At 44.6% G+C, this 27490-nt stretch overlaps 1 protein-coding gene across 2 annotated transcripts in view; it reads left to right on the plus strand.

Moving 5' to 3' along the window:
• LOC145877039 (N-acetyllactosaminide beta-1,3-N-acetylglucosaminyltransferase 2) overlaps positions 1–18822 on the plus strand; it is a 39164-nt gene extending 20342 nt beyond the window's left edge. For both annotated transcript variants that reach the window (XM_082972331.1, XM_082972332.1), the window contains exons 3-5: positions 4580–4732; positions 7758–8306; positions 11241–18822. In XM_082972331.1, coding sequence (XP_082828457.1) covers positions 4613–4732; positions 7758–8306; positions 11241–11807 — 1236 coding nt within the window. In that variant the 5' untranslated portion in view covers positions 4580–4612 and the 3' untranslated portion in view covers positions 11808–18822. The remainder of the gene's footprint in view (positions 1–4579; positions 4733–7757; positions 8307–11240) is intronic.
• Positions 18823–27490: the final 8668 nt, after the last annotated feature.

A 27490-nucleotide genomic window follows, 5' to 3' on the forward strand; every position in this document is an offset into this window, starting at 1 on the left:
AACTCCCGTTACACACACACACACACAGAGAGAGAGAGAGACTCCACCCGCCGCACAGGTAAGACCAACTCCCGTTACACACACACACACAGAGAGAGAGACTCCACCCGCCGCACAGGTAAGACCAACTCCCGTTACACACACACACACACACACACACACAGAGAGAGAGACTCCACCCGCCGCACAGGTAAGACCAACTCCCGTTACACACACACACACACACAGAGAGAGAGAGACTCCACCCGCCGCACAGGTAAGACCAACTCCCGTTACACACACACACACACAGAGAGAGAGACTCCACCTGCCGCACAGGTAAGACCAACTCCCGTTACACACACACACACACAGAGAGACTCCACCCGCCGCACAGGTAAGACCAACTCCCGTTACACACACACACACACAGAGAGAGAGACTCCACCCGCCGCACAGGTAAGACCAACTCCCGTTACACACACACACACACAGAGAGACTCCACCCGCCGCACAGGTAAGACCAACTCCCGTTACACACACACACACACACAGAGAGAGAGACTCCACCCGCCGCACAGGTAAGACCAACTCCCGTTACACACACACACACACACAGAGAGAGAGACTCCACCTGCCGCACAGGTAAGACCAACTGTTATGCTCACTCACACACATACTGCCTGAAACACACTCCACCTACACAGGTAAAACCAACTGTTATGCTCACTCACACACATACTGCCTGAAACACACTCCACCTACACAGGTAAAACCAACTGTTATGCTCAATCACACACATACTGCCTGAAACACACTCCACCTACACAGGTAAAACCAACTGTTATGCTCACTCACACACATACTGCCTGAAACACACTCCACCTACACAGGTAAAACCAACTGTTATGCTCACTCACACACATACTGCCTGAAACACACTCCACCTACACAGGTAAAAGAACAGTAGGCAGTCAACGCAATAAAGATTGCATGTGTACTATAGGTGTGAGGGGAGGATGGCTGAGAGGGAGAGAATGAAGAAGAGAGGGAGGATGAGAGGACACAGGGGACCTGAAGGCACTGGTGCAGAATTGTTGCTAGGAGGCAGCAGAACTGAAACACAAGACGGTGAAAGGGTAGAATGAGGGAGAGATGAGGAAGCAAGATAAAGGACACCTGGAAGTAGTGAGAGGAAGAAATCAGAAATAGAGGGGTAAAGAAGAGAAGGGGGAGGATTATGGATAAGAGGTCATTGTGTTTCATTGAGAGAAGGCCTCTGAGAAGGGTTAGAGGGGGAGGGAGAGAGCCTGCTTTCAGCCTTGCTCAGCTGGGTTGTTCTGCTCATTCCAACTCCAATAGCAAGAGAAGAAGGTAAGTATTTAATTTAGTCAGAACAGGAATCCTGTATTTTTGTGTGATGCCGACCAGGTCTTAGCCGCAGTTCAATACAACACTATGTTCTTGTCAACAAAATCAAAGCAAACATTTAGCCTCAGCATAAATGCAAATGATTCTCCCATTTTTGCATTTCACTGGTGTCAGTGCAGACAATAACTAGTAGATGTAGTAACCCAGTGATGGTGTCAGTAGAGATAATAACTAGTAAATGTAGTAACCCGGTGATGGTGTCGGTAGAGATAATAACTAGTAAATGTAGTAACCCGGTGATGGTGTCAGTAGAGACAATAACTAGTAAATGTAGTAACCCGGTGATGGTGTCAGTAGAGATAATAACTAGTAAATGTAGTAACCCGGTGATGGTGTCGGTAGAGATAATAACTAGTAAATGTAGTAACCCGGTGATGGTGTCAGTAGAGATAATAACTAGTAAATGTAGTAACCCGGTGATGGTGTCAGTAGAGATAATAACTAGTAGATGTAGTAACCCGGTGATGGTGTCAGTAGAGATAATAACTAGTAGATGTAGTAACCCGGTGATGGTGTCAGTAGAGATAATAACTAGTAGATGTAGTAACCCGGTGATGGTGTCAGTAGAGATAATAACTAGTAAATGTAGTAACCCGGTGATGGTGTCGGTAGAGATAATAACTAGTAAATGTAGTAACCCGGTGATGGTGTCAGTAGAGATAATAACTAGTAAATGTAGTAACCCGGTGATGGTGTCGGTAGAGATAATAACTAGTAAATGTAGTAACCCGGTGATGGTGTCGGTAGAGATAATAACTAGTAAATGTAGTAACCCGGTGATGGTGTCGGTAGAGATAATAACTAGTAAATGTAGTAACCCGGTGATGGTGTCGGTAGAGATAATAACTAGTCAATGTAGTAACCCGGTGATGGTGTCGGTAGAGATAATAACTAGTCAATGTAGTAACCCGGTGATGGTGTCGGTAGAGATAATAACTAGTAAATGTAGTAACCCGGTGATGGTGTCGGTAGAGACAATAACTAGTAAATGTAGTAACCCGGTGATGGTGTCGGTAGAGACAATAACTAGTAAATGTAGTAACCCGGTGATGGTGTCGGTAGAGATAATAACTAGTAAATGTAGTAACCCGGTGATGGTGTCGGTAGAGACAATAACTAGTAAATGTAGTAACCCGGTGATGGTGTCGGTAGAGACAATAACTAGTAAATGTAGTAACCCGGTGATGGTGTCGGTAGAGACAATAACTAGTAAATGTAGTAACCCGGTGATGGTGTCGGTAGAGACAATAACTAGTAAATGTAGTAACCCGGTGATGGTGTCGGTAGAGACAATAACTAGTAAATGTAGTAACCCGGTGATGGTGTCGGTAGAGATAATAACTAGTAAATGTAGTAACCCGGTGATGGTGTCGGTAGAGATAATAACTAGTAAATGTAGTAACCCGGTGATGGTGTCGGTAGAGACAATAACTAGTAAATGTAGTAACCCGGTGATGGTGCCGGTAGAGATAATAACTAGTAAATGTAGTAACCCGGTGATGGTGTCGGTAGAGATAATAACTAGTAAATGTAGTAACCCGGTGATGGTGTCGGTAGAGACAATAACTAGTAAATGTAGTAACCCGGTGATGGTGTCGGTAGAGATAATAACTAGTAAATGTAGTAACCCGGTGATGGTGTCGGTAGAGATAATAACTAGTAAATGTAGTAACCCGGTGATGGTGTCGGTAGAGATAATAACTAGTAAATGTAGTAACCCGGTGATGGTGTCGGTAGAGACAATAACTAGTAAATGTAGTAACCCGGTGATGGTGTCGGTAGAGATAATAACTAGTAAATGTAGTAACCCGGTGATGGTGTCGGTAGAGATAATAACTAGTAAATGTAGTAACCCGGTGATGGTGTCGGTAGAGACAATAACTAGTAAATGTAGTAACCCGGTGATGGTGTCGGTAGAGATAATAACTAGTAAATGTAGTAACCCGGTGATGGTGTCGGTAGAGATAATAACTAGTAAATGTAGTAACCCGGTGATGGTGTCGGTAGAGACAATAACTAGTAAATGTAGTAACCCGGTGATGGTGTCGGTAGAGACAATAACTAGTAAATGTAGTAACCCGGTGATGGTGTCAGTAGAGACAATAACTAGTAAATGTAGTAACCCGGTGATGGTGTCAGTAGAGACAATAACTAGTAAATGTAGTAACCCGGTGATGGTGTCAGTAGAGACAATAACTAGTAAATGTAGTAACCCGGTGATGGTGTCAGTAGAGATAATAACTAGTAAATGTAGTAACCCGGTGATGGTGTCAGTAGTGTGTGCCCCCACATCCTTGTGGTTATGATTCCACCTTGGTTGGCTGTATCAGCTGTGGTCTTGCAGGGTTGGAAGCCAAACCTGCACAGCCAGTATCTCTCTTAGGTTGTGCAGTTGTCATCAGTCAGACCAGGACCACAGATTAGGATCATGAGGGCTCTCTGGAATATAAAGCACATGATCAGTGATTCGCTGCCTAGAAACATTGAATTTCCCTAAATAAACTTTCCAACTGTCCTGAAAGACTTTCTGGCCATTTCAAAATAAATATTTCAAATGTTCACTGTCCCAAAAGTCTCCATCTTAGAGTCAAGCAGAGTTTGAATAAATTGTAGATTTGAATAAACAAGTTGTAGATTTGCAGTCTGATTACCATTCAGTTGCTCATGCAGTCTGTGAAAATGGTTAAAGACATTCTGGAGCGTTGATTCTTAGACCCGTGTTCTCTTGAAGTGATGCCTAAAAGTAGAAGGAAATGTGGGTTGTTTGTAGTCATGTGTTTTTACACTAACTGGTCATATTAACTGAGGGGAGACTTCCATCCTATAAAATGTTTTAATGAAGAGTTGACCACTAATTCGTGTGTGTTAAGCATTTTGTTGCATTGTGTATATGACAAATAAAAAAACTTTAATGTCTCCCTCATATCTCTCCGCTCTCCCTCGTCTATCTCTCCGCTCTCCCTCGTCTATCTCTCCGCTCTCCCTCGTCTATCTCTCCGCTCTCCCTCGTCTATCTCTCCGCTCTCCCTCGTCTATCTCTCCGCTCTCCCTCGTCTATCTCTCCGCTCTCCCTCGTCTATCTCTCCGCTCTCCCTCGTCTATCTCTCCCCTCTCCCTCGTCTATCTCTCCCCTCTCCCTCGTCTATCTCTCCCCTCTCCCTCCCTCTAGGTGGCTAGAGATCAGAGGTCGTAGCTAGAGGTCATGGCGGGCCTGAGGAGGAAGCTGAAATTTCTGGTGACATTGATGACGGTCAATCTCTTCATCTTCATCCTAGTGTTCCACAGAGGAGGAGGAGGAGGACAGGACAAGGGACACAACAAGGTGAGAGGGGACAGGCGAAGGGGAGGAGGGGGCATCACAAGGTGAGGAGGGGACAGGACAAGGGACACCACTAGGTGAGAGGGGACAGGACAAGGGACACCACTAGGTGAGAGGGGACAGGACAAGGGACACCACTAGGTGAGAGGGGACAGGACAAGGGACACCACTAGGTGAGAGGGGACAGGACAAGGGACACCACTAGGTGAGAGGGGACAGGACAAGGGACACCACTAGGTGAGAGGGGACAGGACAAGGGACACCACTAGGTGAGAGGGGACAGGACAAGGGACACCACTAGGTGAGAGGGGACAGGACAAGGGACACCACTAGGTGAGAGGGGACAGGACAAGGGACACCACTAGGTGAGAGGGGACAGGACAAGGGACACCACTAGGTGAGAGGGGACAGGACAAGGGACACCACTAGGTGAGAGGGGACAGGACAAGGGACACCACTAGGTGAGAGGGGACAGGACAAGGGGACACCACTAGGTGAGAGGGGACAGGACAAGGGGACACAACAATATTCATTGTAATGTAGAACAGTGCTTCTCAAACCTCTCCTCGGGGAGCCCCAGAAGTTTCACTATGTTTTTGTATGACTGAACTAGCTCCCCTTGATGATTAACTGTTGATTGGAGGCGTCTAGACTTGACAGTTCATGCAGCTTTAGTATTCTGATCAGCGTTCTGGACACATCATGTAAATGTGTCTAGTGGGTTTACAGTGTGTCCCAATCCCCTTTTCCTGCTCTATATTCCATTTCCACTATGCATTCTACCAACAGTGCCCACTGCACGCGCTTTTCAGTAGCCTGATTCACGTCTGTTACGTTCCCCAGGTTCTGTGTTGTAGGTTTGTATGTTCATTTCAGGAAATGGCTTCCTGGATTCTAAGCAGCTGATTGGTCAGCCCCATGGCGGATTGAGCTCTGACCCCTCCCTCTCATCAGGGGATACAGTTGTCTCTGCCATTTCTAACTCCTTCTCCAGCTTGATAAACCACTGTTCCTTCATCAGGGGAAAATAGCTTATTTTTATGTCCTGTGTTGATTGTGGCGGTCAGTAAAAGTTTTGTGGATATTATTTTGTAGCCGCTCCTTCTGGGGTATGTGTATGCCAATAGGACTTAGTGTTTTGTGTTATTGAAATTGTTCACTTAAAGTATTAGTCATTTTTCTGTTTCATTTGTTCACGGGGAGACGCACCGTGGGAATGTTTAGGCAAGAGGCCTGCGGGCATACGTGACCCGTAGTATTGAATCTGTCTATGCACACTAAGTAAGACCTGGGTGAACCACCACCTGTATGTTGGTTAGCGCGCCAGGTGGTGCTTAAGGTTAGGTAAGACCTGGGTGAACCACCACCTGTATGTTGGTTAGCACGCCAGGTGGTGCTTAAGGTTAGGTAAGACCTGGGTGAACCACCACCTGTATGTTGGTTAGCATGCCAGGTGGTGCTTAAGGTTAGGTAAGACCTGGGTGAACCACCACCTGTATGTTGGTTAGCACGCCAGGTGGTGCTTAAGGTTAGGTAAGACCTGGGTGAACCACCACCTGTATGTTGGTTAGCACGCCAGGTGGTGCTTAAGGTTAGGTAAGACCTGGGTGAACCACCACCTGTATGTTGGTTAGCACGCCAGGTGGTGCTTAAGGTTAGGTAAGACCTGGGTGAACCACCACCTGTATGTTGGTTAGCACGCCAGGTGGTGCTTAAGGTTAGGTAAGACCTGGGTGAACCACCACCTGTATGTTGGTTAGCACGCCAGGTGGTGCTTAAGGTTAGGTAAGAAGTGGGAAGGCAGGTCAGGTAGGAGAGGGGACTCTAGCTTTAACTTTCTTTGCTTTGGTTCCATCCAGCCCCTTTTCCCCACCTTACCGTGTGAAGGAAGAATAAATTCCCTGTTAAACAGTATTTTTCTCTGCCTCTGTCGTCCTTCCCTGCACCTACGATCACCATACTGTTTCAATCCACGGGGAGTTGAGCTGTAGCAGGGTGTTGCGTTCCCTCCAACAGGCGTATGTAACAACGTCCAAAACCTCCTGAAGTGGTCAGCCAGATCGGAACACAGTCAGACCACAAAGCCAGTTGTGCGTTTACACCCGTATTTTCAATGTGATCCTTGTATTCTGATGGCAGAAATTGCATGTAAGTGTCATATCTAGACACAAGCGTACATGGAATGCAGTGGAGGCTGCTGAGGGGGGGACAGCTCATAATAATGGCTGGGATGGAGCAAATGGAACGGCATCAAACACCTGGAAACCATGTATTTAAAACCATTCCACTGATTCCGCTCCAGCCATTACCACGAGCCTGTCCTCCCCAATTAAGGTGCCACCAACCTCCTGTGATGGAATGGCTGGGAGTCCCTGAGGTGAGGTCTGAAAACCACTAATCTAAAAGACTTAACTGATTCTACGCTTTGTGAATACGACGGGGCCTGTTGACTTGTCTGTGTTTTAGTAATATTTCCACACTAACCATGTTTCACTTGGAGGATGAAATGACACTGAAATTGTGAAAATGATGATAATGCTCTTTGTGTAAGAGTTTAAAAAAAATTAATTAATGCTTGGATTTATTTCGCATGTTTAGGTGGGATGGAGTTTTTGGCCCTCAGCATGACGTCACAATCTGATCTGATTATTCTGACCTATGACCAGTCATCTCTTATTTTCATATGTATCCTCTTTCTTTGAAGGGGTCAGCAGGGTAGGATCTCTGGAGTCAACACGCCCACGCGATCAGACTGAGCAGTTCCATAGCAAAAGGAGGCTCGGGGGAAATAAATAATAAAACATATATTTGGAGTTACTTTCATGAAATAAACAGTGATTTATTAAACGTACTTATGATTTAAAAAGACTGCACAGGGCTTTAATTGTAGAATTGTGTTGAATCATCTTTGTGTTGAATCATCTGTGTTCAGTTGTCTTTTTTAGTCCTCTTTTTTTATGTATGTATTGTTGTTCTCGGTTTAGGACAATTTTATTTATTAATTTCGTCCTTCCTTCCTCCATTCAAGGTCCTTGTCCCCTCCAAGCGCTTCTGGTCCAAACTGGCTCCTAGTCAGGCCTACTGGAACCGCCAGCAACAGAGACTGGACCGCCAACACAACCCCATCCTCGCCTCCTCCAGTAGTAACAACACTAGCGATGATGATGTCAGACCTGTCCCTGATTGGCTCAACGACACGGGGCTGAACCCTGACCCCTGCCAACCGGACTACAGAGTCACCACTCGCGTGAAAGACTACAATTCCCTACCTCCCCGTTTTAAAGACTTCCTGCTCTACATGCGCTGTCGGTCGTACCCTCTAGTGGTGGACCAGCCTCACGTCTGCCAAACGACCTGGACAGGGGAGCCGCCCTTCCTCCTACTGGCCGTCAAATCCCTTGCTCCGCACTTTGACCGCCGCCAGGCCATCCGCCAGTCGTGGGGTCGAGCCGGCGTCCTCGCCAACCGGACGGTTGTCACGGTGTTCCTGCTCGGCAACACCACGGCCGCGGACCACCACCCAGACCTGTCAGAGATGCTGCGCTATGAGAACGCTCACCACCGCGACATCCTCCAGGTATCAATAATATACAGGTTAACATCCTCCAGGTATCAATAATATACATGTTAACGTCCTCCGGGTGTCAATAATATACAGGTTAACGTCCTCCGGGTGTCAATAATATACAGGTTAACGTCCTCCTGGTGTCAATAATATATACAGGTTAACGTCCTCCGGGTGTCAATAATATATACAGGTTAACGTCCTCCGGGTGTCAATAATATATACAGGTTAACGTCCTCCGGGTGTCAATAATATATACAGGTTAACGTCCTCCGGGTGTCAATAATATATACAGGTTAACGTCCTCCGGGTGTCAATAATATATACAGGTTAACGTCCTCCGGGTGTCAATAATATATACAGGTTAACGTCCTCCGGGTGTCAATAATATATACAGGTTAACGTCCTCCGGGTGTCAATAATATATACAGGTTAACGTCCTCCGGGTGTCAATAATATATACAGGTTAACGTCCTCCGGGTGTCAATAATATATACAGGTTAACGTCCTCCGGGTGTCAATAATATATACAGGTTAACGTCCTCCGGGTGTCAATAATATATACAGGTTAACGTCCTCCGGGTGTCAATAATATACAGTGCCATTTAAGTCTGGACACACCTACTCATTCCAGGGTTTTTCATTATTTGTACTATTTTCTACATTGTAGAATAACAGTGAAGACATCACAACTATGAAATAACACCTATGGAATCATGTAGTAACCAAAAAAGTGTTAAACAAATAAAAATATATTTGAGAATCTTCAGAGGCCACCCTTTGCTTCGACAGCTTTGCAGTTTCATGAGGCGGGAATGCATTTCAGTTAACAGGTGTGCCTTGTTCAAATGTAATTTGTGGAATTTCTTTCCCAGTGTCATCCTCATACAAGGGCAGTGTGAGTAATAAGGCAACGGAGGCTTTAGCTTTTCTTCAGCCTTTATTATGATGTATTACTTTAAAGAGGACTGGGATTGGTTACTTTAAAGAGGACTTTATGTGAAAACAGCCTAAAACATTGGGAGGGGGTGGGGTTTATAAGCTGACAGAATTGTTTTAAGATGGTCATACCATGGATCATTTAGCTATTTGTTTTTTAATTTGAGGACCCCTTTAGGTATAAAAAATATATATTTTAAAAAGGATTTAATAAAATATTGTATTTGTACTTTTACTGCCAAATCCCATAGAAACGCATTGAATGACACATTCATAAATGCCAGAAAAGACAGACTAATCATAACGAACAAGGTTTTGAAGGGTCTGTCTGATATCAAGGAGCTATAAGAAAGCTCAGGAAATGTTAGATATTTGTTGTTTTTACATTTATTACCCCCTTTTTGTGTGCAAAACAGATCTCTATCTGAAACTGGCAGATTTTGATGGGGATTTATTTTATTATGTTACTTAGATTGACGCACCGGTTCATCAATCGACAAGGGGGGTGTTTTTAAATATAATATCGGATTTGTGTGGTAATGTATTATGTCTTTTGAACTCACTGAGGGGTCCACAATGTTGGTTTTGATCTGTAATACAGTTGAAGTCGGAAGTTTACATACACCTTAGCCAAATACATTTAAACTCAGTTTTTCACAATTCCTGACATTTAATCCTAGTAAAAATTCCCTGTCTTAGGTCAGTTAGGATCACCACTTTATTTTAAGAATGTGAAATGTCAGAATAATAGTAGAAAGAATGATTTATTTCAGCTTTTATTTCTTTCATCACATTCCCAGTGGGTCAGAAGTTTACATACACTCAATTAGTATTTGGTAGCATTGCCTTTAAATTGTTTAACTTGGGTCAGACGCTTCGGGGAGTCTTCCACAAGCTTCCCACAATAAGTTGGGCCCATTCCTCCTGGCAGCTGGTGTAACTGTCACATTTGTAGGCCTCCTTGCTCACACACGCCTTTTCAGTTCTACCCACAAACAGTTATATATATTTTTTTTCATCAGACCAGAGGACATTTCTCCAAAAAGTACAATCTTTGTCCCCATGTGCAGTTGCAAACCGTAGTCTGGCTTTTTTATGGCGGTTTTGGAGCAGTGGCTTCTTCCTTGCTGAGCGGCCTTTCAGGTTATGTCGATATAGGTCTCGTTTTACTGTGGATATAGATACTTTTGTACCTGTTTCATCCAGCATCTTCACAAGGTCCTTTGCTGTTGTTCTGGGATTGATTTGCACTTTTCGCACCAAAGTACGTTCATCTCTAGAAGACAGAATGCGTCTCCTTCCTGAGTGGTATGACGGCTGCGTGGTCCCATGGTGTTTATTCCTGCGTACTATTGTTGGTACAGATGAACGTGGTACCTTCAGGCGTTTTGAAATTGCTCCCAAGGATGAACCAGACTTGTGGAGGTCTACAACTTTTTCTGAGGTCTTGGCTGATTTTCTTTTGATTTTCCCATGATGTCAAGCAAAGAGGCACTGAGTTTGAAGGTAGGCCTTCAAATACATCCACAGGTACACCTCCAATTGACTCAAATTATGTCAATTAGCCTATCAGAAGCTTCTTAAGCCATGACATCATTTTCTGGAATTTTCCAAGCTGTTTAAAGGCACAGTCAACTTGGTGTATGTAAACTTCTGACCCACTGGAATTGTGATACAGTGAAATAATCTGTCTGTAAACAGTTGTTCGAAACATTACTTGTGTCATGCACAAAGTAGATGTCCTAACCGACTTGCCAAAACTAATGTTTTTTAACAAGACATTTGTGGAATGGTTGAAAAACGAGTTTTAATGACTCCAACCTAAGTGTATGTAAACTTCGAACTGTATCTCTTGTCAAATGTTGCAGTATTGGTGAGTGACACAGGGGTCTTCAAGTATGCTGACATATAAAATGGGATTGGATAAACAGTGGAATAATGAACAAAATACTCAAATCTGTATATAGTTTTTTTGTTAAAAAAAAATTGTTTTAACTCTACCCCCAGTGGGACTACCGGGACTCGTTCTTCAACCTGACTGTCAAGGAGGTGCTCTTCCTGGACTGGATGACCACGCGCTGCCCTGGAGCTCAGTTTATCTTTAAAGGGGACGATGACGTCTTTGTCAATACGTTGAGGATCCTGGCCTTCCTCAAGGGCCTCTCGGGGCCCCGGGCAAGGGACCTGTTTGTAGGGGATGTGATCACCAACGCAGGGCCAAACAGGAATAAAAAGGTCAAGTACTTCATTCCAGAGAGTTTGTTCGTTGGCAAGTACCCGCCATACGCGGGTGGAGGGGGGTATCTGTACTCCGGGGACCTGGCCAAGCGGCTGCACGGGGCATCGCAGCACGTACCGCTCTACCCCATCGATGACGTTTACACAGGGATGTGTCTGAGGAAACTGGGGCTGGGACCGGAGAAACATAAAGGCTTTAAGACGTTTGACATTGAGGAGAAGTACAGGAAGAACCCGTGTGCCTATAAGGGTCTGATGCTGGTGCATAGCCGGACACCGCAGGAGATGATCCAGATCTGGACCTGGCTCAATGACCCCAACTTGACCTGTCAGTAACTACCCAGCCGGTGTCCATTTTGACTTGAGCTATCAGAAACCGGGGACAACAGGTGTCTGTGGCCATCTTTGATTTGAGCTGTCAGTAACCAGGGAAGACGGGTGACTTAAACTGTCGCTAACTTCCTGGACCAGACACCACGACAGGCAGCCATTTTGTTATGTTGGTTGTTATAGTAACTCTGTGAGAGGTCAGTGGCCACTGTTTTGTGACACTTGGTAGGGTTGTTACGTTCTAAAGGTCAGACACCGTTTTGAGGGTAGGATTATTACTCTTGGAGGGTCAGTGGAACATTGGCAGCTTTAATGTTATTATCATGGTTGTTGGTGTTAGTTTACCATCTTCAGAGTTGAATCTTGGATAAACATTTCAGGTTTTCAATCCCAAGATAAAGATGGCATGATTGTGATGGCAGACCAACGTGTCTCTGAGCTTTCTAAATGGTCAAGATGGTGTTATGATGGTAAAGTCTGATGGACCTTTCATGATTCCCCACTGTGTCTGACGGCACAAAGAGCCTGTACCATGCTGTATTATGAGGGGTTGGAGACGGAGGTTGTGTGAATGAGCAGCCTGATCCCAGATCTGTTGGTTGTTTGGTGTGAAAATGACCATAAGAGTTGGCAAGACTGGCACAAACTGATCTGGAACCAGGCTAATGGATGAGTGCTCAGCTGGTCTGGGCCGTGCTAGATAGAAATGTCCAAAAAGATGTTTGGTCGTCCCTCTTGGATAATGTAACTTGGGAACATAAAATAAAAAGAGCACATGTTCAACTTAAAAAACCAAACTTCTTCCAGTCTGAAGAGATCTGACGGATGGACCTTTATGATAATACTTTAACACCGTGTGTCTGACGTCACAAAGAGCTTTTAAAATGCTGTAAAACAGTGACTATAGTAAGTGCCTATTAAGTGCCAAATAAAGTAACGGGGTTGACCGTAACGGGGTTGACCGTAACGGGGTTGACCGTAACGGGGTTGACGAGTTCATCTTAAATCAGCCATAAATATCTTTGTGACAGGGGGAATGGAAGCTTGTTGTATACAACAGGGAGGGGCAATTGAATACAAGCTTTCTTTAAAAATGTCTATATTTCTGGGCAACATGTACCGCGTTATGCTCAACCTGCTCAGTTTTCCACCACACAACACCAGAGAATGTACAGAAAGAGCAGGACCAGCTCACCTGCTTTTACACTGACTGGACTATTCAATGTTTCTTTTGGAAAAAATCATATCACCATATTAAAGCCAGAGTTCAGTTCATGTAACAGGGTTGACCTTAAAACAAATCACTAATCACATGAAATGAATTAATCTCTAGAAATGGCTTTGTCAAAGCAACAAAATAACTAGGGCTTATCAATGGTGGTGAAAACTGTTGGGGTTAAAGGTCAGCAGTTGCTACATTCATTTTTGATTCTTGAAGAATTGAACTGATAAATACCTTCCATGAGCTTAGTTCAACTGTCCCACCACTGTGTTCAGCTGTCCTTGCATCCATAGCCCTGTCTATGATGTTGACTGGTTACATTTCTTCGGCCCCGTCCCTCAGCTTTTTACCAAACTGTATTGTTTCCACTGCTGATTGCAGCTTTAAGTGGGTTAAAATCTTGCTAGAGGTCAAAGGGAAATGCCAAAATATTGACTTTATGGCACTGTAGCAAGTCTTTTCATATTAAAAGTCAGAATTTGTGGTCGATATTAAAGGGCACTTCATTTAATATAGAAGGCTGTTAAAATACAGTGTTGGTGGACAGTTGTTACTTAAATATCAAAGGGATGCAAAAGAAACGTTTGTGGAACAACCCTGTTCAGCGTTGCTTCAGGTCCTCCTTATAAGCCAGCCATCTTCATTAACAAAGAAACTGTCAAGCTGAAATGGCTGGTTTAGCATATTTTCATATCGAACACCCCTCCCCCACAAACTATAACAAAGATAAAGCTAGAACCGTGAGCAAGGCGATTGGCTAGTGGGTCATTCATGTTTTTAAGCTTTTGTTTTGCAACTGTGTTTACTGCCTGTTTCTGAGTAGATCAGAGATACTGTTTTATTTATCCACAATAATTACTGTTCTTGTCAGATGGTAAACCATGTCAAAGGTCAAATCCAGTATGTTCTATTCCACCGCTGCCTTAAAGGTTTATAGGAAGACGGGTGTAAGATTTCCTTCAATTTATGTCAGAGAATTTCCATTATTGGAATGTTGATGTAACTAACATTTGATCTGCATCTAGGACGATCTAGCCTGAAGAGCTGTATGTTTTATAAGGTGTTTATTTATCAACTAATGTATTAATCAACTGTCTGCACAACTTCTTATTGGGTGGCAATTATAGTCCATTTTGTTTTGGTGTATTTTACTGTTGAAAGAAATGGATGTTGAATAAGTTACATAAATATATACACTGTGCCCAGGTCAGGAAATACTTGCATCAATTAATATATCTAGATGCTGTACGTAGAGGGGCGTTGTGCCGGGAAGACGGGCTGTACGTAGTGGGGCGTTGTGCCGGGAAGACGGGCTGTACGTAGAGGGGCGTTGTGCCGGGAAGACGGGCTGTACGTAGAGGGGCGTTGTGCCGGGAAGACGGGCTGTACCTAGAGGGGCGTTGTGCCGGGAAGACGGGCTGTACGTAGAGGGGCGTTGTGCCGGGAAGACGGGCTGTACGTAGAGGGGCGTTGTGCCGGGAAGACAGGTCATTGGCTCCGTCTTAATATTTGTAACATGCAAATACACATCTGAGCCTCATTCAGTATGCAAACCAAACGTTGTGGAGCGTTGCAGACATAAATATCATGAAGAGCGCTTTGATTCCTTATCCTGCAGGTCAGAGGCATGTTAGGTCTACAAAAAAGATATCTTAACATTCCACAACAGTGTGCGCTGCTGAACGCAGCCTTGTTGTTTACAATTCATCTGCCACAGTGATAATGATCCATTCCCCCTGGGGGTGCGCGTTCAGCAAGACGCAATGTTGGGGGAACGTTCAGATAGCATATTTCTATGTAGAACAAACATGCCTCTCTGACCTGTAGTATAAGGAATCATGTTGGTTCTATTTGCAAAGTTTTGGCTGCTGAACGTGGCCCTGGGGTTCTATTGACGTAACCAGGAAGTGGGCAGGAAACAGTGAGGGCAGGGCCTCTGCTTCAGAGGGCGGAAGTCAGTCTCCAATAACAACCTCTGTTAGACTGTCCAATGTGTACAATAAAAGAGTTGGTGCTGTTTTATTGAATATGCTGAATCTGTTCAACCGTTTTATGTACAACGCTTGCAGCAAAACCAATCTTTCCCCGGTTTATCATGATTCTGCTGGCGAAAAGGAACCAATGAAATGACTCCCCTGTTTGCCTGGGTCAGTGTACAGGGCCATATTCCTCTGGTTACCCTGAAGAAAGATCCTGTTTGCCTGGGTCAGTGTACAGGGCCGTATTCCTCTGGTTACCCTGAAGACAGATCCTGTTTGCCTGGGTCAGTGTACAGGGCCGTATTCCTCTGGTTACCCTGAAGACAGATCCTGTTTGCCTGGGTCAGTGTACAGGGCCATATTCCTCTGGTTACCCTGAAGACAGATCCTGTTTGCCTGGGTCAGTGTACAGGGCCATATTCCTCTGGTTACCCTGAAGACAGATCCTGTTTGCCTGGGTCAGTGTACAGGGCCATATTCCTCTGGTTACCCTGAAGACAGATCCTGTTTGCCTGGGTCAGTGTACAGGGCCATATTCCTCTGGTTACCCTGAAGACAGATCCTGTTTGCCTGGGTCAGTGTACAGGGCCATATTCCTCTGGTTACCCTGAAGACAGATCCTGTTTGCCTGGGTCAGTGTACAGGGCCGTATTCCTCTGGTTACCCTGAAGACAGATCCTGTTTGCCTGGGTCAGTGTACAGGGCCGTATTCCTCTGGTTACCCTGAAGACAGATCCTGTTTGCCTGGGTCAGTGTACAGGGCCATATTCCTCTGGTTACCCTGAAGACAGATCCTGTTTGCCTGGGTCAGTGTACAGGGCCATATTCCTCTGGTTACCCTGAAGACAGATCCTGTTTGCCTGGGTCAGTGTACAGGGCCATATTCCTCTGGTTACCCTGAAGACAGATCCTGTTTGCCTGGGTCAGTGTACAGGGCCATATTCCTCTGGTTACCCTGAAGACAGATCCTGTTTGCCTGGGTCAGTGTACAGGGCCATATTCCTCTGGTTACCCTGAAGACAGATCCTGTTTGCCTGGGTCAGTGTACAGGGCCGTATTCCTCTGGTTACCCTGAAGACAGATCCTGTTGAATTCATCCTTCAGTCCTTTCTTGATTTCTATCTGGTCTGTCATGTGGTTGTTTTCTCTCCATCACATCTGTCAACAGACCATGTAAAATCGGAAGGAAGGAAGGAAGGTATAGAGGCATTTTGTAGAAAATATAACAGGGCTGCAGACCTGGTACAGCCTAATGGTGCTGAGTGTTCTCTGAACTGTACTGGTCCAATAACAAACAATTTATGTTTACGTTACAAAAGTTTTCAAAGCTATTATCAATGGTGTACCCTAATGAACACGCCCCAGAAGTGTAAGCTAAGAAGCTCGCAAATGAGTTTTTCCTATGAGATTTTGGGGCGAGATACTAGTTACCCCAGCCGTGAAGTCGTAAACCCTGCCCATTTCTTCAATTCATTTTCCTAAAATGTTATTTTAAACCTAACCTTAACCACACTGCTAATCTTATGCCTAACCTTAACCACACTGCTAATCTTATGCCTAACCGTAACAACACTGCTGACCTTATGCCTAACCTTAACTACACTGCTAATCTTAAGTCTAACCTTAACAACACTGCTGACCTTATGCCTAACCTTAACCACACTGCTGACCTTATGCCTAACCTTAACCACACTGCTGACCTTAAGTCTAACCTTAACCACACTGCTGACCTTAAGTCTAACCTTAACCACACTGCTGACCTTAAGTCTAACCTTAACCACACTGCTGACCTTAAGTCTAACCTTAACCACACTGCTGACCTTATGCCTAACCTTTACCACACTGCTAATCTTATGCCTAACCTTAACCACACTGCTGACCTTAAGTCTAACCGTAAATTTTATTTTTGGTGTTAATTTTTGTTTTGATAAATTTTTTTATAATATAGACAATTGACTTTGACTGCGGTAAAAATCTTCTAGGAAAAACAAATATGCAAGCAGCTCACGACTTATGTCCTGTGAGTTCCAGTTTCCCTGCTGTTCATTGGGACTTACTGTAGCTCTCAGCACAAGTCAAACCAGTAACAGGATGTCGTCCACGCATGCTGTGTCAAACCAGTAACAGGATGTCGTCCACGCATGCTGTATCAAACCAGTAACAGGCTGTCGTCCACGCATGCTGTATCAAACCAGTAACAGGATGTCGTCCACGCATGCTGTGTCAAACCAGTAACAGGATGTCGTCCACGCATGCTGTATCAAACCAGTAACAGGCTGTCGTCCACGCATGCTGTATCAAACCAGTAACAGGATGTCGTCCACGCATGCTGTGTCAAACCAGTAACAGGATGTCGTCCACGCATGCTGTGTCAAACCAGTAACAGGATGTCGTCCACGCATGCTGTGTCAAACCAGTAACAGGATGTCGTCCACGCATGCTGTGTCAAACCAGTAACAGGATGTCGTCCACGCATGCTGTGTCAAACCAGTAACAGGATGTCGTGGCCTGTCAAGTGGTCAGAGTAGGGTGGAGAATGTTTACATGTGTAAATGTATACACAATGCATGTTATTTATAATCCTGATTTGTAAAGTCTGCTATGCCGGTATGATTCCAGCTACTGCATTACAGACGAGGCTTTCACTATATCACATTGTTATTTATCTGACTGAGGCTTAAATTCAGGCACTTGGTGACTTCCTGTTAATATCGCTTCTTTTTCTCCCCCACCTTCTGTTTCTCCTCTCGCCTCTCTATTTGATCTCTTGTCCTGTTTCTCCAATGGCCTTGATGAAAGACGAACATTAATTAATTATCCTATTTTCTGTTTGAATGTAAAATATTCCTCTATTGTGACACAACTGAACAAAAATATAAACGCAACATGTAAACATGACGTTATAGTAGCGATATTAACATTACATTCTCTGACAACAGCTCTGGTGGACATTACTGCAGTCAGCATGCCAATTGCACACTCCCTCAACTTGAGACATCTGTGACATTGTGTTGTGTGACAAAACTGCACACTTTTTACAGTGGCCTTTTATTGTCCCCAGCACAAGGTGCACATGTGTAATGATCATGCTGTTTAATCAGCTTCTTGATATGCCACACCTGTCAGTTGACTGCATTACCTTGGCAAAGGAGAAATGCTCACTAACAGGGATGTAAACAAATTAGTGTACAAAATGAGAGAAATTAGTTTTTGTGCGTATGGAACATTTCTGGGATCTTTTATTTCAGCTCATGGGAGCAATACTTTACATGTGTTTTTATATTTTTGTTCAGTATACATATTGGTACACTCTACATATCTAGAGTGTTGTTTATTTCCATGGTCCAAACCCTTGTTTCCCTTGGTTATGAAACATTACAAAATCATCAATCACATTATTGTTTATGTCCTCTCTCCTGACCATAACATTCCTGTATCTGTTGGAATTGTGTATGATTTAGTGTTGCAAAATTCCAGTAACTTTTTCCCAAATTCTCCAGAAATCTAGGTTGGAGGGAACAAGAAGAAATCGAGCATCTTCCAACCAGGATTCCTGGAGAACCTGGAAATATGGGGAAAGTTAGCTGAAATGTTTTATTATTTTATTTTTCTGCAACACTACTTGATTTGGATGTATTCTGCACTGTAGATATCTATATATTATATACCAGTACATGCCTGTTGTTTCTTGTTCCCCATTTGAGTCGGTTTCATTTGATTTGTTTTTCACCTGTGATTTCTCAGAGCCATGTCATGTGTGGTTCTTCTGCTAGGACTAGATTTATTTTTCTTCAATAAAGAATATTTTGCTGTTTTTGTAGATGGGTTTTGGATAATGGTTTCATTATAGAAGAAATGCTATCCCTGTTTTTAGAAGATTTGTAAAAACTTACAAACAGAACAGCTGGGCTATTATATGTTTTTGAACCACAGCTGGTGGTAAAGCTACTTCTAGTTATTTTAATTCTATATTCAACCAGTGAAGAAGATAAGAAGCAGCTGAGTTTTTATTTAGTTTTATTTCACCTTTATTTAACCAGGTAGGCTAGTTGAGAACATGTTCTCATTTACAACTGCTACCTGGCCAAGATAAAGCAAAGCAGTTCGACACATACAACAACACAGAGTTACACATGGAGTAAAACAAACATACAGTCAATAATACAGTAGAACAAAAGAAAACAAAGTCTATATACAGTGAGTGCAAATGAGGTAAGTTAAGACAATAAATAGGCCATGGTGGCAAAGTAGTTACAATATAGCAATTAAACACTGGAATGGTAGATGTGCAGAAGATGAATGTGCAAGTAGATACTGGGGTGCAAAGGAGCAAGATAAATACAGTATGGGGATGAGGTAGGTAGGTAGATAGATTGGCTGTTTACAGATGGGCTGTTTACAGGTGCAGTGATCTGTGAGCTGCTCTGACAGCTGGTGCTTAAAGCTAGTGAGGGACATAAGTGTTTCCAGTTTCAGAGATTTTTGTAGTTCGTTCCAGTCATTGGCAGCAGAGAACTGGAAAGAGAGACGGCCAAAGGAGGAATTGGCTTTGGGGGTGACAGTGAGATATACCTGCTGGAGCGCGTGCTACGAGTGGGTGCTGCTATGGTGACCAGTGAGCTGAGATAAGGGGGGACTTTACCTAGCAGAGACTTGTAGATGACCTGTAGCCAGTGGGTTTGGCAACGAGTATGAAGCGAGGGCCAACCAACGAGAGCGTACAGGTCGCAATGGTGGGTAGTATATGGGGCTTTGGTGACAAAACGGATGGCACTGTGATAGACTGCATGATCTTTGTAAACTACTTTTAGGCTGGTAGCAAGGCCCACACACGGAGATGATCCTACCTGAGGTAGAACAAAAATCAACCAAGTCACATCTCTCATTTATCAAATGGATGGTTCTGTAAAAATATTTTGAGGTTCAGTGGTTGTTGGTAGATCTAGTCTTTTGCGACCTCTCTTGGAAAGATGTGGTAATGTATTTAGTGTGACTTCATGGAAAGAGTGTATTTAGTGACCTCTGTTTGAAAGACGTGGTAGTGTTTTAATGTGACTTGGAAAGATGTGGTAATGTATTTAGTGTGACTTCTTGGAAAGAGGTAGTTGTAGCCTTACTGTCCCCAGCACAAGGTGCACCTGTAATGATCATGCTGTTTAATCAGCTTCTTGATATACCACACCTGTAAAGTGGATGGATTATCTTGGCAAAAGAGAAACGCTCTTTAACAGGGATGTGCACAACATTTGAGAGAAATAAGCTTTGTCTGGAATCTTTTTTCAGCTCAAGAAACATGGGACCAACACTTTACATGTTTGCGTTTTATATTAAACAACTTCTAATAAAACTAAATAAACAAAAGAAATTGGTTCCAAACTGTTTCCACTGGACAGTTCTCACCACCAGGGGGCAGAAGTGATATGGAAGTGGAAGATATTCATGTCAGACTATAGAGGAACATACAACCAAAGGATTTCTCACATGTTCCCAAAACAGGTGGCTAGTTGATATGTCCCTAACATCCACAGCAATACCATCTCATCCTGTTCCATTTAGTTGATATGTGTCTAACATCCACAGCAATACCATCTCATCCTGTTCCATTTAGTTGATATGTGTCTAACATCCACAGCAATACCATCTCATCCTGTTCCATTTAGTTTATGTCCCTAACATCCACAGCAATACCATCTCATCCTGTTCCATTTAGTTATGTATCTAACATCCACAGCAATACCATCTCATCCTGTTCCATTTAGTTATGTATCTAACATCCACAGCAATACCATCTCATAACAGCAGGGTGATGTTCTCTGAGAGTAGAGCTGCAGTTACCATCCCTGGCAATGACTCTCTCACTCACACACACACACACACACACACACACACATCTAAGTCCTTCATACACCTTCCTAACACCGTAGTTTAAGAAAATACACACACACACCTCGTCACCAGCCTCACCCTCATCACATCATTTTGGGAGGAGGGAGGTGGTTGCCACGACGACAGTCTCTAAGGACACTGCTAATTCACCCTGGTTCAGATGAACGAGCCCCAGAGCTCTCTCCTTTCTCTCTCCCTGGAATGTCTAAACAACTGGAGGATGAGATAACAAGTGAATAAGCAACATGGATACAGTATGTTGGAGAGGTGAAAACAAACAGAAGCTGCTTAGTCCTTGTTGATCTGGGCTTCATTATCCAAGAGAAGCACAGATCCCTCTTCTCACAGCGCCATCCTTCCTTTCTTGGAAGTTGATGTGGCTGGAACTCAATCCAACGCACCATAACGATGTCTTTGTTTTCATTACTAGGACTACAGCCTGTGTGCACTCACACACTCACAACTGTCTAGGATACCAACCTGCCTGCTGGCCACTGTACTTGTAGAGAATGGGAGGGACCACAGTTATTCCATCACTGTCTCGTATTCCACTGTCCTTTCCAACAGCCTTGTCTTTCTCTTCTTTTACATTCACATTTAACTTGGCACACTGCGAAGGCTTGGAATTTAGTTTTGGCGCTGTGGCTGTTTGTGTGACTGGCTGTGCACCTTCCACATGGAATTGGAGGGCCTCTCAGTCCCTCTCTTTCTCCCTCTTCCTCTATTTCCTTGCACTCTCTCTGTCCCGCCCCTTTAAACGTGTGTGTGTGTGGGGGGGGCTATGAAAGGAGGTCAAGTTATATACACAGGAAATGAGATGCTGATCCTTATGCTTCAGTGGGACTTTCTCCTCTATCTCCTCTCCTCTATCTCTCTGCACTCCTCTCCTCTCCTCTCTCTTCTCTCCTCTATCTCTCTTCTCTCCTCTCTCCCTCTGCACTCTCTCCTCTCTCTTCTCTCTCTTTTGTTCTTTCTCTCCTCTGTTCTCTCCTTTCAATTCAATTTGCTTTATTGGCATGACGTAACAATGCACATATTGCCAAACGCTTACTTTGGATATTTACAATATTAAAATAATAAGATTCAAAACTATCAACGGTAAAACAGTAACATCAATAACCAAGGGTCAAAATAACCATACATTCAACAATAACATAGAGGACAGGTGCAGGTTGGTCTGTCAGACACTGTCCCTCATATGGCAGGCAGCAATGTAGTGCGCTGCCAAGCCACAGCTCTCTGCGTTCTCCCCCAACAGGACGGGCAGTCTATCCTCATCAGAGAGGTCTTTGAAACCTTGAATACGAGTTTCAAATTTGGGGAAATGACACTAATTGTTTTATATTTTTCACATTTTGTCAGGAAATGCAGCTCTGTCTCAGGTTCTGCTGTGCTGCAGTGGTTTCACAGCCTTTCCTCTACAGGGAGCCAGGTTTTCCTGTGTCTACCCTTCTCAATGGCAAGGCTGTGCTCACTGAGCCTGTACTTTGTCAAGGTTTTTCTAAGGTTTTGATCAGTAACCATGGTCAAATAGTTAGCCACGGTGTACTGTTGATTTAGAGCCAGATAGCTTTGCATTGTGCTTGTGTTTCCCAATAGGTCATGTAGTTTTGACTGTGTTGTAATTTGGTTTATTCTGATTGATTGGATGTTCTGGTCCTGAGGTTTCAGTGTGTTAGTAGAACAGGTTAGTGAACTCAGCCCCAGGACCAGCTGGATGAGGGTCCTGAGGTTTCAGTGTGTTAGTAGAACAGGTTTGTGAACTCAGCCCCAGGACCAGCTGGATGAGGGTCCTGAGGTTTCAGTGTGTTAGTAGAACAGGTTTGTGAACTCAGCCCCAGGACCAGCTGGATGAGGGTCCTGAGGTTTCAGTGTGTTAGTAGAACAGGTTTGTGAACTCAGCCCCAGGACCAGCTGGATGAGGGTCCTGAGGTTTCAGTGTGTTAGTAGAACAGGTTAGTGAACTCAGCCCCAGGACCAGCTGGATGAGGGTCCTGAGGCTTCAGTGTGTTAGTAGAACAGGTTTGTGAACTCAGCCCCAGGACCAGCTGGATGAGGGTCCTGAGGTTTCAGTGTGTTAGTAGAACAGGTTTGTGAACTCAGCCCCAGGACCAGCTGGATGAGGGTCCTGAGGTTTCAGTGTGTTAGTAGAACAGGTTAGTGAACTCAGCCCCAGGACCAGCTGGATGAGGGGCCTCTATGATTTCTCAGCTCTTGGCATTGCAGGGCTTGGTAATGATATGAGAGGGGGTCACTGTATTTTAGATGTTTCCAAAACTGAATTGCTCTTTTGAGTTTTTATTATTAGTGGATATTGGCCTAATTCTGCCCTGCATGCATTGTTCGAGTTTTCCTCTGGACATGTAGGAGAATCTTACAGAACTCTGCATGCAGGGTTTCAATGGGGTGTTTGTCCCATTTGGTGAAATCTTGTTTTGCAAGTGGACCCCACACCTCGCTGCCATAAAGTGCAATTGGTTCAATGACACATTCAATTAGTTTTAGCCAAATTTTAATAGGTATTTCAATTAGAATTAGTTTTTTAATGACGTAGAACGCCCTGTGTGCTTTCTCTCTGTTCCTTCACTGCCTCATTAAGGTGTCCAGTTGAGCTTATTTTTAAACCTAAGTAATTGTAGTGTGTGCAGTACTCTACATATTTTGTACCAATTGAGAACTTTGGTCGAATTCCCTGAGATCTGGCTCTTCTCTGGAAAATCATTATTTTAGTCTTTTTGGGGTTTACTTTCTCTCTCCTCTCTCGCTCTTCCTTTCATGATACATTCTTAGCACCTTTTATTCTATCTAGAACCTAAAGGGGTCTTCTGCTCTCCCCATTGGAGAACCCTTTGAAGAACCCTTTTTGGTTCCAGGTAGAACCCTTTTGGGTTCCATGTAGAATCGTTTTAAGTAGAAGCCTCTGAGGAAACGATTCTACATGGAACCCAAAAGGGTTCTACTTAAAACCAATAAGGGTTCTACCTGGAATCAAAAAGAGTTCCTGTATGGGGACATGTAAAGAACCCTTTTGGACCTCTTTTTCCTAAGTGTGGGAAAGCCGGTAGAGATGACTAACAACCATGTCAAGACATTCCTTACACCCTCTGAAGATGTTTCCACTTCCTGCTGTGCTTTGTCTCTGTTCCAAATGGCACCCTATTCCCGATCTAGTGCACTACTTTTGACCAGGGCCCTGTTCAAAGTAGTGCACTAAATAGGAAATAGGGTGCCATTTGGGACGTAGATTTAGGGTGACGGGGCCATTAATCTAGTGGGTTTAATAAAGCAGTTAATCTTGTTGTGGAGCCATCCTGATGACATCATCAGTGTGATGTCACGCAAGCTGGCAGAGAAATGCCATGATAAACCTGTAGTACACTTAGATAAAAACGATAGGTGCTCTGTGAAGAGTTCCTCCTCTCTCATACACACACGGTTTATCTCCCTATACTCTGTCTCACACACACACACACACACACACACACACACACACACACCACTCCGAGTCCTGAGAGGAAAGGGAGCAGCTCATTCATCACAGAGGGAATGTAATCTCCCAGCAGGAGCCATTCCTCCTCCTACTACCTCTTCCTGTCTGATGAGACTCCTATACAGCAGACTCCTATACAGCAGACTCCTATACAGCAGACTCCTATACAGCAGACTCCTATACAGCAGACTCCCATACAGCAGACTCCCATACAGCAGACTCCCATACAGCAAGCCTCTCAGCCCTCTGCTTTGACCAAAAAACAAGCTGCATCAAATCACATCTAGTACAATGACAAGGTATCTGGCATCACACTGTATCCCGTAATGGAAAGATATTAACAAGGTATCTGACATCACACTGCGTCCCGTAATGGAAAGACATTAACAAGGTATCTGGCATCACACTGTGTCCCGTAATGGAAAGACATTAACAAGGTATCTGACATCACACTGCGTCCCGTAATGGAAAGACATTAACAAGGTATCTGACATCACACTGCGTCCCGTAATGGAAAGACATTAACAAGGTATCTGGCATCACACTGTGTCCCGTAATGGAAAGATATTAACAAGGTATCTGACATCACACTGCGTCCCGTAATGGAAAGACATTAACAAGGTATCTGGCATCACACTGCGTCCCGTAATGGAAAGACATTAACAAGGTATCTGGCATCACACTGCGTCCCGTAATGGAAAGACATTAACAAGGTATCTGGCATCACACTGCGTCCCGTAATGGAAAGACATTAACAAGGTATCTGGCATCACACTGTGTCCCGTAATGGAAAGACATTAACAAGGTATCTGGCATCACGCTGCGTCCCGTAATGGAAAGACATTAACAAGGTATCTGGCATCACGCTGCGTCCCGTAATGGAAAGACATTAACAAGGTATCTGGCATCACGCTGCGTCCCGTAATGGAAAGACATTAACAAGGTATCTGACATCACGCTGTATCATGTAATGCCAGCAACTAATGTACTTTGGCCAATACCTTCCTTGATAAATTATCACTTCAGCTAAGTTGAGGGTCAGTTTAGTTGATTAAAGTTCAACGTTAAAAAGGGTAAAGGGAGGTAACACTGAGTCTGCAGAAGTGAATTGATTCTGAACAAAATAAGTGCTTTTGACAGCTAGGAAAAAGAACAGCCTCTCCCTCTGTTTAGTCCATCCTACTGCTGTCTGTCTGAGAACAGCCTCTCCCTCTGTTTAGTCCATCCTACTGCTGTCTGTCTGAGAACAGCCTCTGCCTCTGTTTAGTCCATCCTACTGCTGTCTGTCTGAGAACAGCCTCTCCCTCTGTATAGTCCATCCTACTGCTGTCGGTCTGAGAACAGCCTCTCCCTCTGTTTGGTCCATCCTACTGCTGTCTGTCTGAGAACAGCCTCTCCCTCTGTTTAGTCCATCCTACTGCTGTCTGTCTGAGAACAGCCTCTCCCTCTGTTTAGTCCATCCTACTGCTGTCTGTCTGAGAACAGCCTCTCCCTCTGTTTAGTCCATCCTACTGCTGTCTGTCTGTCTGAGAACAGCCTCTCCCTCTGTTTAGTCCATCCTACTGCTGTCTGTCTGTCTGAGAACAGACTCTCCCTCTGTTTAGTCCATCCTACTGCTGTCTGTCTGTCTGAGAACAGCCTCTCCCTCTGTTTAGTCCATCCTACTGCTGTCTGTCTGTCTGAGAACAGCCTCTCCCTCTGTTTAGTCCATCCTACTGCTGTCTGTCTGTCTGAGAACAGCCTCTCCCTCTGTTTAGTCCATCCTACTGCTGTCTCTGAGAAAAGCCTCTCCCTCTGTTTAGTCCATCCTACTGCTGTCTGTCTGAGAGCAGCCTCTCCCTCTGTTTAGTCCATCCTACTGCTGTCTGTCTGATAACGGCCTCCCCCTCTGTTTGGTCCATCCTACTGCTGTCTGTCTGTCTGAGAACAGCCTCTCCCTCTGTTTAGTCCATCCTACTGCTGTCGGTCTGAGAACAGCCTCTCCCTCTGTTTAGTCCATCCTACTGCTGTCTGTCTGAGAACAGCCTCTCCCTCTGTTTAGTCCATCCGACTGCTGTCTGTCTGTCTGAGAACAGCCTCTCCCTCTGTATAGTCTGTCCTACTGCGGTCTGTCTGAGAGCGGCCCCTCCCTCTGTTTAGTCCATCCTATTGCTGTCTGTCTGAGAACAGCCTCTCCCTCTGTTTAGTCTGTCCTACTGCTGTCTGTCTGAGAACAGCCTCTCCCTCTGTTTAGTCCGTCCTACTGCTGTCTGTCTGAGAACAGCCTCTCCCTCTGTTTAGTCCATCCTACTGCTGTCTCTCTGAGAGCAGCCTCTCCCTCTGTTTAGTCTGTCCTACTGCTGTCTGTCTGAGAGCAGCCTCTCCCTCTGTTTACTCTGTCCTACTGCTGTCTGAGAACAGCCTCTCCCTCTGTTTAGTCTGTCCTACTGCTGTCTGTCTGAGAACAGCCTCTCCCTCTGTTTAGTCCATCCTACTGCTGTCTGTCTGAGAACGGCCTCTCCCTCTGTTTGGTCCATCCTACTGCTGTCTGTCTGTCTGAGAACAGCCTCTCCCTCTGTATAGTCTGTCCTACTGCTGTCTTGTCTGAGAACAGCCTCTGCCTCTGTTTAGTCCATCCTACTGCTGTCTGTCTGAGAGCAGCCTCTCCCTCTGTATTGTCCGTCCTATGGCTGTCTGTCTGAGAACAGCCTCTCCCTCTGTTTAGTCCATCCTACTGCTGTCTGTCTGAGAACAGCCTCTCCCTCTGTATAGTCCATCCTACTGCTGTCTGTCTGAGAGCAGCCTCTCCCTCTGTTTAGTCCATCCTACTGCTGTCTGTCTGAGAACAGCCTCACCCTCTGTTTAGTTCATCCTACTGCTGTCTGTCTGTCTGTCTGAGAACAGCCTCTCCCTCTGTTTAGTCTGTCCTACTGCTGTGTGTCTGAGAACAGCCTCTCCCTCTGTTTAGTCCATCCTACTGCTGTCTGTCTGAGAGCGGCCTCTCCCTCTGTTTAGTCCATCCTACTGCTGTCTGTCTGAGAACAGCCTCTCCCTCTGTTTAGTCCATCCTACTGCTGTCTGTCTGTCTGAGAACAGCCTCTCCCTCTGTTTAGTCCATCCTACTGCTGTCTGA

The sequence above is a fragment of the Salmo salar genome, unplaced genomic scaffold, assembly GCF_965601325.2.
Source record: "Salmo salar unplaced genomic scaffold, fSalSal1 ptg000648l, whole genome shotgun sequence".
NCBI classification, from domain to species: Eukaryota; Metazoa; Chordata; class Actinopteri; order Salmoniformes; family Salmonidae; genus Salmo; species Salmo salar.